Source organism: Ranitomeya imitator, chromosome 2, assembly GCF_032444005.1.
Source record: "Ranitomeya imitator isolate aRanImi1 chromosome 2, aRanImi1.pri, whole genome shotgun sequence".
Taxonomy (NCBI): domain Eukaryota; kingdom Metazoa; phylum Chordata; class Amphibia; order Anura; family Dendrobatidae; genus Ranitomeya; species Ranitomeya imitator.
Window position 1 is genome coordinate 577,617,802 of NC_091283.1, and position 13,549 is coordinate 577,631,350.

Below are 13,549 nucleotides of genomic sequence, written 5' to 3' on the forward strand. Positions count from 1 at the left end.
AAATTCTTGAACAGCATTGTTGAATTGGACCTATAAAGTAATTGACCAACCTGAGTGATGGTACCCCTGTTTATGCTGTACTGTTATAATTAATGAGCGGTTGCCGCTGGCTCTTCAAAAAGAATCATTTGCACCTTGCGTGAACATGTTATTACAATGAGGTTAGGGTAAACTGCCAACATTTTATTGCTTCAGATGGCTGTAAAACTGTTCAACCCTTTAGCAAGGGTACATGTACAGTGGAAGTGTGCCATCACCATAAGGAATTGGCTTAGGACCTGGGCTCGCTCCATATAATGCTTGCGCCAGCTGTGTGATACAAATGGCACTCAAGAGCAAATGCTCTTATTAGAGCAAGGTCCCATCACAACAATTTAAAGGAGTTGTTCACTACTCAGACAACCCCTTCTCAATCAGCATGTTTGCCCCCCAGTAAAATAACAACACTTATACTCACCTCCAATGCTTGCTCTGTTCCAGTGGTGGTGCCCCTCACTCTCTCAGGATCACACTGTTAAGTCATGGGATCCCTGCCAAATCTTCACTGGCTTCTCTATCCCCATCTTTGGATGAATGAGGCATCAAGAGGAAGTCAGAGCTGCGGCTGACCACTCACTTCCTCTTAATGTCTGATACGTCCAGGAGAATGACGCCAGTTCTCATGGGGCGCGGGGATCACATGACGTAGCAGTATAATGTGATCCCCAGGAAAACGAGTGCCAACACTGCTGGAACAGTACCGGCACTGGAGGGGAGTATAAGTGTTATTTTACTGGGGACAAACTGATTCACAATGGGTTGTCAGAATAATGTACAACCCCTTTAGACTCTTAGATCCCCGTGTCAATCGAGAAAGCTGCATCTAAGAGCTTAGGAATGTGGCAGCAGTTGCTTTCCATTGCCCATAGCCCACCTGCACAAAATGATCTTTGGGGGACGATGGGTTGCCATGGCAGCTGTAAGCCTGTTGAAGACTTTCATTGCTGCCATCTTGGTTCACCTGTAAAGCCATTTGTCACCGTGGGGACTAAAAAATACAGTGTAAACTAAGAAAAGTTTACAAAATATGAATTGTAAAAAAATATAAAGTTCTCAATATTGCTATAATAAAGAAGTAGTCATGGAATTATGGAAATGACAGGATCGATAGATATGTTAATGAAATGTGTGAAGGAAGACAACAGAGAGATAACGTAGAATCCCACCGCTGCCACCTTAATGTAATGCACCCACAACTCTCAACCCCACATGATGTCACTATTAGGTCAGACGGATCACATAATGCGGTCTCCCAACTTTCATCAATGTGAAGTTCCACACCCCCTGGGGACATGTAAGGTGAGCTTGGGACAGTTTTACACAGACTAATCCTGTCCACATGAGCCCAGAGAGGCACGAGGAGTAAGAGGATGTGGCCCATGCATTCACTGACATGGCATCACACTCACTCACAACCCTGACAGGATAATAGGCCCCTTTCACTAGCACAAGTGAAACAGAGCACTGCCAATCTGGTAGGACTTCCACCAGTTCCTCGATAGATAGAAGCCCAGTCTGTTAACGGGATTATATCGGGCCAGAAACCAGCACCATAGCATGAAAGAATGGAAAGTTAAACTGAGAAACAGACATGTAGATTTGTGGATTGAGATAAAAGAGCAGCCCTGGGTTAAATTATATAGACAATACACTATATACACAATGGTTATACATACACAATGGTCAGAAATGCAATTACAGATAGTGGTAGGACAAAAGATATAAGCAGAATATATGTCAATTACAGGTTTGATGTTCGACCATGTGTGTGTGCTGGGCCGCAGGTGGCATGGGCTGCCAGCTGTCTCCTTGGTCCCTTCTCAGAACATTACTCGATGTGCCCCCCACTTTTGAAGAAACCAGCAAGCATACAAAGGAAAGGACCACATTGCCTTACACTAGCCTTTATCCCCTGTCGGTCACTCCCCTTCTGACCTCTCGAATGAACCTAAATCCCTTTTCCTTGCCTCTGCAGCTAAAAACTCCAAAACCTCAGATGAGTCATAATTCCTTAATAGACGTTCCTAGGGAGGAGGTTTTGACACCATCAGATCGAGCCAGGGCCCTGCTACACGTTAAGACCAAAGATAGCTTTGCTATCTGGTTTCTACTAGCTGTCCTATTAATCTCCATACCCTGGGGGCTAGAATGTTTCAAGACCATGGCAGGCTTTTGCCATGTTTTGGCGGTCTCAGAAATATACACAATATATGGCTAGGATGTATAGTATCTCCTTAACTCCTTATAGAATTGTTTCTGGAATATTCCAGAACCTCTCTGCAGCTTCAGCAGGACTATAAGGCATGCAGGCCTTTGTCTTGCTCTGAGCTGGTCAGAGTGTGAGATCTGTCACTCACAGCCTTTGAGGCTTGGCTACCCTGCTGAACTAGCTGCATACTGAAGAGGGTCTAGGTGTTCTGTAACAGGTGCACACTGAAGTGGGTTTTATAAAATCAAGCCCCATAGTATACAAATCGTTGACATGAAATTATATCTCTCATATTCTTCACAATATGTAAATGATAAAAAAATGGAAACTAAATTTTCAAAACATCTTAATTTATTCAGTATTGAGTATGAGCATCGCGTGCAGAAATAAATTGGCTTTAGACATTAGTATCTAATGAGTTAGCTCCTAAGCCTAGAATGTTACTAATATGCATATTTGACCAAGCTCTGGTGGTTGTTCTTCTTAGCAGCAAGCTGTACACTATGTAAGATAAGTCTCTCACGACGGGAGAATTAAAGCAGATAGAAAAAGCAAGTCAATTGCAAACTTGCTTATTTTCATGTTGTCTAAAAAGCGATATCAATTTCATAACACGAGAATACCCCTTTAAGCTAATGCCTTTTTTGAGAAACTGTAATGGCTGTGCTTGTCTTCCACAATCTCAGTAAACCTATTACAGGTCATAGAATCATCCCAAAGAAGGAATCCTTGTATGTAAAAGGGCCACACAAAAGCTCTGCCCGGTTTAAAGCCCTGCCCACACATACATGTGCATTTATCACATATATAAAGAGAAAAGTGAAACCTGTAACAAACGTCTTTTCGTAGAATCAGCTGGTATCCAAACAATAGCTTCAGTTATAATTATATTCCTCAAATCAGCGAGCCCACTTTAAATATCCATTAGCGCCACAGGTTTTCTTCCTTAGAAACCAACAATATTCAGTTGATTTGTGGAATATATTATGGTGATTTATGTGGTAAGCTGCATTGACATGTGCACAATTACAATTATTAGCTTTCTCAAATGTGGCCAACACAGCCTGTGAGCCTTCCGACTCCAGACTAAACATCATTTAAATTCCAGGGCTGGAGAAATGTCTTTTTATCTTAAAGTAATTACAAGGCAATCATTAATAAGGGTATTCTTGATTTCGATGGAGGCAGAAATATTGAGCGCATCCATTTATCAAGCATGTTAAATAAGGACGCAGACAGTAAGGTGATTGCGAGTAATTGATATTTGCATCTATTTACCGTTGTCATGTTGAAATTATGTATTATTTTTTACATAATCATCATTTAGAAGCAGTGCCTTAGCAACACGCTATCAACAACTTTTCTTCACTATGTCTTACAGCCGCTGGATTTTGAGACCCAGAAGGAGCACTCATTGGTTCTGGAAGCCCAAAATCGTTTTTTGGACCCTCGCTTCTCCGATCTGGGGACTTTCCGGGATCAAGCAATTGTAAAAGTGGCAGTGCTGGATGTAGATGAACCTCCTCAATTTCATCCATTGAGTGGGATAATTGAAGTGTCAGAGGATGCACATGTTGGCTCTGTGATTGGGATAATCACAGCTACTGATCCAGATAAAGCAAACAACTCCATCAGGTATCATGCTGAATAGTAATAAGGAATTGCTGTTCATGTGGAATCATTCTTATTCTGCTGTTGTCTTGGATGTGCCCACCTCATGTTAGACTGTCATACAGTTTGCCAATTTGCATACCAAATATTGCCTAATTTTAGGCATCAGAAATTAAGGTGTCTACAAGTTGCAAAGATTGAATAAATGCTTTCCATACAGTTTCCTAATATAATATAGTACAGTAAATAAATAAGTGATTGCCACCATAACCAAATAATACCTACCAATATGAAGCAAAGATACCCACAGTGTGTTATATAATGTAAGGGTTCGCTTACACGAGCGTATAACTCAGAGGAGTGCTATCTGATGTTTTATCGGATAGCACCTGGACCAATGTTATACTATGGGGCAGTGCAAATCTGTGGGTTTTTTTTAATGATGATTCTGTGAGCTGCTCCGCAAATTGAATCATTAGCCCCCATTCAAGTCTTTGAGTGCGCTGAAATCATCGAACTGTACTCAGATGTCATCCGAGTGCAGTCCAATTTATGCGGACACAGTGGAGAAGATGGAGAAATTATGTTCACTGTTATCTCCACACGTATAATACTACTCTCTCATCCGAGAGAATGGAATCACAATAAACTGATGCTCGGCATAATCTCTGCGTTTCAGCAGAGTGTCAGTACCATAATCTGTTCATTGCTCTTAGAAGGGAGAATCATCGCTCGTGCGAGCCCTAAAAGCAATACTGCTATACAATTGATAAGAAGGTTGATGGTGGTAAAAAGCCTTGGGTGCTAGGTCACCTGGGGCGTTCCCTCAGCTTCTGTAAATGCACATGTTCACACTCTTAAAGGAGGTCTGTCAGCGCAATCTGATAATATGAGCTAAACACAAAGATATACAGCCACTATAAAATTGCACTTTTAGGGTATGTACCCACAATCAGGAACTTCTGGTTGTTGGACGCTGCATACTTATGCAGCATCAAACCCGCAGTGGCCAGATGTTACAGCATAGTGGATGGGATTTCTAGAAAGCCCATGTCCACTATGTGTCCAGAGATGCCTGCAGATCACACTCTGAGACTGACATGCGTCGCGTCTTTCCACATGCGGCGCATCTCCGCAAGAGAAATTACATCCATAATATGTATTGAATGTGATGAATCCGCACGGTTCAGTGAACACATGCAGTTTTACCTGCTTTCAATAGAAGGCAGCGCTTTGGACATAGCGAACATCCGCTGCGTCCACAGCGCTGCTAGTTCCAGATCATGGGCGCCAGCCTTAGCATTCTCAGTCTGAACAAAGGAACAGCGCTCCACCGGGTGTATAGATTAAAATAAATCCTTTATTCGGCCATTAAGCACAAGCGACGTTTCGACCATATGCTGGTCTTTTTCAAGCATACAAACATGGCTGACAGGCGGTCTTAAATAGCGTGGACACCACACAGGGAGCCAATCGCTAACAAGTACCGCCCATCTCACAATATAAATCAACATTGTATAAACATAAACAAAATAGACATCAGGTATTGTAGTGTATATATAAACATAGTAACATTCATCCTCATTTCTATACCAGTGAAAAAAGATTGCTTAAAACACTAAAACCAAGTGCTTGTTTATATTTTAGCTTTCCTCGATCTCACCGCCTGTATTCGTTGCCATAGTAAACAATTAATCATCTGACTAGAACTTCCTGTGTGGGACTAGCAGACGTTCCAGGCCTAGCATAGCCAATCCCGTTTAATCTAACATAAAACATCTAAGATTTACCCAATCATGCGATCTCTTGTAGTCACATACCCACATCGGTATCACCCGGCGCCATGATCGCTAACCATGCTTGAAGGCAGTGGGGCGCAGGCACAGTTACGTCATACCAGAACTGCGCCTCGTCACATGACCCGACAGAGGCCGCGCCCGGAAATGACAGAAGCCAGTGCCGCGCCTCCACACACCCGCGAGTCAGGCCGGTCACCACGGAAACGCTGGTAAACATCATCACGTCATCACCAAGCCCCGCCTCCCAGTCAGTCCAGGAGAAGGAGTCTAGGCACAGGCGCAGTGCGTACAGATAGGAACCAATAAGCACCGACCACACGCAATGCATAACTGCGCCCACACCACCTATATCCCAGCACCGACTAGCAGGTCAGGGATCAAGGGAAAACGCATTAATAATGAAACTAATTTAGAGAATATTAAATAGAGATCACCGATACATAGTATATTCTAATTAAATCTTAGCAAGTCAACGCATAGATATAGATCAAGGCATAGCAAAATATACTATATCTATCACCACTATAGTGAACATATAATATAAAATACATAACAGCCACACTGAGGCAGTCGGAAACTTGGAGAGGCTTCTTCTTTAGAGATAGAAATATCCCATATCCATGTAAACTATCCAATTTTATCCATCCACCGACTGTCACATGTGTGCCTGTTACAATAAAAACATAACAAATACCCACAATGTTAAAAACATGATGAGCAACATGTACGGAAAGAAGAGGGGGAAAAAAACACATAATATCTCAAAGGGGGGCTCTATTTAATAGGCACATCCATGGAGATTGAAATCGATATTCAATCCCCCTGGTTGTAACGAACCTAACGTATAGATCCATTTCATCTCCTTGGTTTTAAGCATTTGTAGCCTATTACCACCCCTTCTCAAAACCGGAACATGATCAATAACCCTGAATCTAAGCTGATTCACTGAATGCTTCCTATCAATGAAGTGTTTTGGTACTGGCAACTCAGTGAGTCCCGTTCTGATCGTACTTTTATGTTTGGTGATACGAGCTTTCACCTCCATAGTTGTTTCGCCAATATAGGCGAGACCACAAGGGCAGGTAATCATGTAGATAACATAACTGGACAAACATGTGTATCTCTCCTTTAAATAGAATTTCTTCCCAGTGTGGGGATGGCAGAAATAGTCACCCCTCAGCATGTTATTGCAACAAGCACATCCGAGACATGGGAAATTCCCATGTTTCGGTGTACTCAATGTTTTCTGAACCACATTTTTAGAAGTCCCAAAATCAGATCTCATTAATCTATCTCCTAGGTTCTTTCCCCTCCTATATGACATCATGGGGGGCAATTTAAAACCTGACACCTGTGGTAAACCTCGTTGTAGGAGGGCCCAATGCTTTTTTATTACACCACCAATCCTATTACTCACAGAGTTGTAGGTGGAAACAAAAGGAATGCGATCACAAACGTTTCTGGAGGAGATTTTCATACGGACACTATCCCTTGTTGAATTTCGGGCTTTAGCTTTAAATGCTTCCACATTTTTTCTTGGATAGCCCCTAGCCACAAATTTCAAACACATGTCCTCCAACCGTTGATCAACTAGATTATCATCAGATACAATTCTACGTACCCTTAATAATTGGCTCCATGGGAGCGAATCCACCATCTTTCTAGGATGGTTGCTGTTGAATGACAATAAACTGTTTTTATCCGTATCCTTAATAAAAATGTCCGTTTTTAATCTACCTCCATTTTTATAGACTAAAGTGTCCAAAAACTGAATCTGTGAAGTCGAATGTGACAAAGTAAATTGCAATTCTGGATAAATCTCATTAAGATTGACATGAAACTCCTCTAGGTCGACCAAACTCCCCTCCCAAACAACAAAAATGTCATCGATGTAACGCCACCAGGCTCTGACGTGGCGCCAAAGGATGGAATGGTACACAAACCTGTCCTCAAATACCGCCATATAAATGTTAGCCTTAGCATTCTAACTGTTGCCTGTGTTCTGCAGAAAATGAAGTTATATGGGTTCTCGACTCAGATAACCCCTTTTCAATCCATATCTTTGCCCCCAGTAAAATAAGATTTATATTGAACTCCATTGTCAGTGCCATTTCAGTGGTGTCAGCAATGGCTCTCCTGGTGATTGTATAGCATTGTTAAATCATGCAACCCCTGTGACCAATCAGCAGCAGCTTCCCTCTCCTCGCCTTCGGACATATCACATACATCTGGAGGAAGTAAGAGCTTCTGCTCTCTCCCTTACTTTAGATGTATGTGATACATCTGACGGGAGAGTGAGGCGAGGAGATTGATTGGCTGCTGGGATCATGTGATGCAAATGTAAAGATGTGGTCTGGACTGCGGGTACCTGCATGCCAAGTCCGGAACTAAAAAGGTTGCATCCTCTGTTTCCAGGGGGTAAGTCTGAGAGAGGCGGACCTTCCCCTGCTGCAGGAGGGAAGGAGGAGAGAGACGGAGCTTCCTGCTGACAGGAAGGGGTGGGGAGAGCCTAAAAAGAGCACGCAGCCACAGGAGTATAAGAAGGAAAAGAGCAAGCTGCAAGAGGGGCTAGCGCCAAGTGAGTGTAGTGCGTAGAGTGGTGAGCAGCACGCTTGGCTTCCTCCACCTGAGAATGCTGGGCCTGTGACACGCCATGCTGCTGCTGTCCAGGATAGGAACTGTATTGCTGGGGGGATTAGCCATGCCAGCAGAGCCGTGCCAGCTGTGATGAGCTGAACCAGCAGTGCAGAGCCGTTCCAGCAGAGTGGAGCTGTAAAGAACCATGCGAAGCTAAGCCAGGTGCCGTAACTGACGTGGTAGTGAGTACCACACACGCTATGCCCTAGAGTGACCGCATACTTGACAGACCCCTGCATACAGGTCCACCATTTGTGGTCGACTGACTTTCAGCTCCCTACTACCCTCCACGCTAGGAGGTGACCCAAGTTGAAGGCAGAGACTGCACTGAGTGTGCGATGCAGAGAGAGAGAGATAGACGGCTAGGCCAGAGCCACTCTACCAAGGACTTGTGTACACCGTGGAGTGAAGTCCCGTTCCAGTGGCTCCCCATACTAGACTCTGTACCGAGCTAAATACATTTTGAGCACGTGAACCTCCCAGAGGCTATGACAAGACGACCTGCGCCGCTGTTCTTGGTGCCACCGTTGGACTCCCCCCTGTCAGAGACTTTATCGAGATGACGCGCTCGGCTGTTATCGGTGCCACCGTTGGAACCTTGAACTTCCTCACATCAGAAGTCTCCAGTTCGATAAGTTTAACCTCTTTATTACTGTACTTCCATTCGCACCTGTCCTACCCTGCCATCCTCCCAGTTCTGCCTCATTCCTTACCTTCCCCCTTCAACCTCCTACTCCCTGCGAGGAGTATTGTTCTTTGTTAAATAAATACTTTAACTCTCGGTCTGCCTCCTGTCTGTGGCGTAATCCCGCGTTCCTGCAGATTATTACATAACAATGTTACGCAATTCCCTGGAGAACCAGTGTTGACACTGCAGGAACAGCACCGGCAACAGAGGTCAGTATAAATGTTATTATTTTTTTCAAAAAAAGAAGGGTTATTCCAGGCACCAAGTCACTTTTTTCTGTGTGTTATTTCAACCCAAATCCTCAGAAATTGCCTTGTCGGCTGTCTTCTGGGTGGTGCAGGCATAAAGAACATGTATTACATTGGAAAAAGTATATAACATGTAATCCCTTAAAAATCAAATATTTTAAGGTAATATTATTTTAAAAATACCTTATCCCAGTGCGAGACATAATAACACAATTGGTCTATTACAATAACCTAGCAATTTCCCTATATTAAACTGCTATCCCTTCCTAGCAGTGGAGGTTGGCACCCTGGTAGACACGATTATTTGGCGCCCCCACTCTGCGACGGCTGTCCCCGACTAGCCCTGTTAAATCCTACTTCGCTATAGGTGGGAAAACAATAAGCAATATAAAGAGTTGAAGGGAAAGAGCTTATTAAAAGGTCATTGTACGCAATAAAATAACCCCCATCCAACAAAATACTAGTCTCTCAAAAATGAGATGTAACCTGTAATGCCAATGCATATGAAGGAATTAATCAATACACACCAGGTAAATATAATGGCCGCTTCACAATTGAAACGGATCCTAAACCCCAGAAAAAAAGGGGAGGGGGAGGGGGGAATCATATAAACCAAGAGATGATAGGTTAAACAGCCTGGTTCAAATAACAGTCATCTATACATTATAGTTCACATGGAGACATAATAAAAATAATAAACAAACTTGCAAAGATCAATGAGTGATTCAGAAGAAGCATATCAGGGTGTTAACCCAAAAAAGACAGCTTCCACCACAGCCTACAAATTAGCGAACATCAATGAATGATTCAATAAAAGCATGTCCGGGTGTTAACCCAACACTTAGCTTCCAGCCACAGCCTCGACGCGTTTCCCCATCATATGGGTCATCAGGAGGCGAAATATGGAACCAGCTACTCCATAGATGCAGGTGTCATGATGCAAAGACAGACAGAGGTGGCTGGAAGCTAAGTGTTTAGCGATGGCGATTGCAGCCATATATATTATTGATTTACAGGTCTCTCCATCGCAGGTACTTAGGGAGAAAGTTGTCAAACACCTGCAGCAGCCCTTTGATATAGCTGGCCATTGGAGGATTCAAAGTGAAGAGAAAGTCCAAACAAATGTGGCGCTAGTCACCTTCTTATTTCATAAATGCATCCACTTTCAGTGAAAATTCCAAAAGATTAATTTAATTTCTCAAAGAAAAAATGTTAAAATACAATACAACTCGTTTCAGCAACTATTTTTACAGTACAGCCTTCATCAGGTAAAAAAACAAAAAACAGACAACATATAAAAACACTATAGTGTGTATTTTGTATGTGGTTTGTTTTTTATCTATTGATTAAAGGTGAGCATAATCATAGCTAAAAGAATTGTTCATTGTTGATAAAAATGTATTACACTCAGAGGAAGCACCGCACCTGTCTTTTTCCCTCTCTCCCTCAATCAGGGTTTTTATAACGGCCGTTGGAGGAACCAGACTAGTCTGGTCTCCTGCAATGGTCCCCAGCAAGAGAGTTTCAGAAAATATGCCTAGTTGCAGGCTGTGTTTTGGGCTACATCGATTGTCTTAGAGAAAAATAAAGACCTCTCCAGAGAGGGTACATGTCACCCTCATGTTGAACATATGGGATTACTTATAACTAGGGAAGTGACAAACAGCTGACCTTTAACCCTCAATTGAAATAGGACCTCCTGTCGTGAACAGGTAATTATAACAGGGGATCTGCTCTGGGAGCCAGCCACCAAGTCTGGATTTCATATACTCAGAGGCAGAGAAGTACAATTGCCGAGGCAAGATCTTCCTCTTTTCCAATGAATTATGTCAAACACTCTGGAACCAGTGGCTAGTGATGAATTTTGGGTTTTGCATCAATCCGATATTTATGGGAAATATACTTTCAAAGTCATTGTGAACTGATGAACATAACACAATCACTCACATCACTGTATGGCTGTCCTAACACTTTCAACTTAATATTGGTCAGATGGATGATGCTACCCATGCCATGTTTCATCTCTATAAAAAGGTTAGAATCGTGATAGAAAACATGACAATAGCTCCCGCCTGAGACCTCCGGGGGCAAATATATTCTGGTGGGGGCAAATATCTGTGGTGTTTGCACATAGACCCAAGTAAATCTGCCGGTTATGTAGTATTACAGTTATATGTAATGGAATGAGGATTTGAATATTGCTGACGTAACTCACGGTAAGATTTCATGTATGCAACCCTTCCTTCTGCCTCCTTCTTATTCCATCTCTTACTTCTGATCTTCTCACTTCATATTTGTTTGGCACTGTCACCCAGATACACACTGGAAAAAACTTCTGATGATGGGATTTTTGAAATTGATGAAGAGTCCGGTGAGATGAGGATAACCAAAGCCCTGGACCGTGAAACCTCTGGGTGGCACAATTTAACAGTGCAGGCCAAGGAAGCAGGTTAGTTCAAGTCAATATTCCTTTTTAAGCTCATATCACTTTTTTTTTTTCAATTTCCATCAGCAAATATATTTGCAGGCTCCTCACCAGTCATATCAATCACTCATCTCTTAGGGAAGCCATATTTTGAGTGCACGCCTATATTTTATCCATTGAAGTGGTGTTTATGAGTTTTATATTTGTGTGTGCTTACCCCTGAATCTGGCCACACTTTGACTGTACACACCCTACAGTACCTCGCAAATGGAGAGCATTTCTTCACTTAGGTCAAAAACAGTTTGCACATCCCAATATTGAAATTTAAAATGCCTTTTTCAGTATCTAGATTCACTCTCTAAGCTGAGTAACAGAAGCTATCATTACATCCTTTACAATATATTAAAGGAGGAGATATCCTGCCTTAGGTCACAAGTCTGCAGTCACTCTATGTAAAAGCTGACTTTTGAATCCTCAAATTAGAAACACTACGAGCTCTGGGGATTCTCCAGTGCCGGTAGCTGTGGGCCTGTGATCACAAGAATGCGATTTGCAAACATGCGGTCAGTTGCCAACTAGATGGGCAACTAGAGTAGAATGCTAGTGTATTGAGTGAGGCCGGACATGACTTTCCAGAATATGGCTGGAATTATGAAAATCACATACTTGCAGTCACAAGACGCTGGCACCTTAGGTTGCTCACAGCGAGCAGTGCATGCAATGTAAAAATTCACAAGTATGCATGCATAAATAGAGTGACTACAGACTTGTACGCCAAGGCACCCCCTTAAAGGGAACCTGTCACCCCCAAAATCGATAGTGAGGTAAGCCCACCGTCATCAGGGGCTTATCTACAGAATTCTGTAATGCTGTAGATAAGCCGCCGATGTTACCTGAAAGAGGAGAAAAAGACATTAGATTATACTCACCCAGGGGTGTTCCCGCTGCGGTCTGGTCAAATGGGTGTCTCAGGTCCGCTGCGGTGCCTCCCATCTTCATTCCATGACATCCTCTTCTGGTCTTAATGCCGCGGCTCCGGCGCAGGTGTACTTTGTCTGACCTGTTGAGGGCAGAGGATAGTACTGCAGTGCGCAGGTGCCGGAAAGGTCAGAGAGGCCAGGCGCCTGCGCACTGCAGTACTTTGCTTTGCCCTCAACAGGACAGACAAAGTACACCTACGCCGGAGCCGGGGTGTGAAGACCAGAAGAGGACATCATGGAATGAAGCTAGGAGGCGCCGGAGCGGACCTGAGACACCCATCGGAGCAGGACCGCCCCTGGGTGAGTATAATCTAACATCTTTTTCTTCTCTTTCAGGTAACATCGACGGCTTATATACAGAATGCTGTAGATAAGCCCCTGATGATGGTGTTAGGGGTCGAGTTCCCGCTTCTGCACAGGGGGAATCTCGAGCCACTTCCGCTGCGGTCTCCCATTCTTGTCCAGCCGCAGTGGAGCCTGCTCAGCAAGGACGTCGGTCCCAGCGTCTTGCTCATTCTCACTCTGTTCTGAGAGTTAGTGCTGCTTCTCCAGTCTCTGCCATTAAAGTCAGTGCTGGTCAGCAGCGAGCGGACTTCTCTGGGACTAAGTCCTTGTCTGCATGTACTGAGCATGCCCAGCGTAAGGTCTCCCGTTGGAGATCGAGGGTCATGTGCTCAGGCTCTGCAGCACATTCCATTGGTCCTCTTGGCAGGTCCTAGAAGGGCAAAAGTGCTGTGGCCACTTCCTGTGCTGCTGCTATATAAACTGCGCATGACCGCACGGCCATGCGCTAGTATTGTCTTACAATTGCTTATGTGTGTATGTTGTGAGTGCAAGTCGTCCTTGGAAACCCCTACCCTATTGAATGTCTGTTCGCGGAAGGTGTATGGCTGCTATCTAGCACCCGACTTAG

General features: G+C 43.6%; 1 protein-coding gene across 1 annotated transcript in view; it reads left to right on the forward strand.

Moving 5' to 3' along the window:
* Window positions 1-13,549, forward strand: part of CDH22 (cadherin 22) — a 628,328-nt gene that overhangs the window by 596,686 nt on the left and 18,093 nt on the right. The window contains exons 7-8 of the mRNA XM_069752190.1: window positions 3,630-3,883; window positions 11,547-11,680. Coding sequence (XP_069608291.1) covers window positions 3,630-3,883; window positions 11,547-11,680 — 388 coding nt within the window. The remainder of the gene's footprint in view (window positions 1-3,629; window positions 3,884-11,546; window positions 11,681-13,549) is intronic.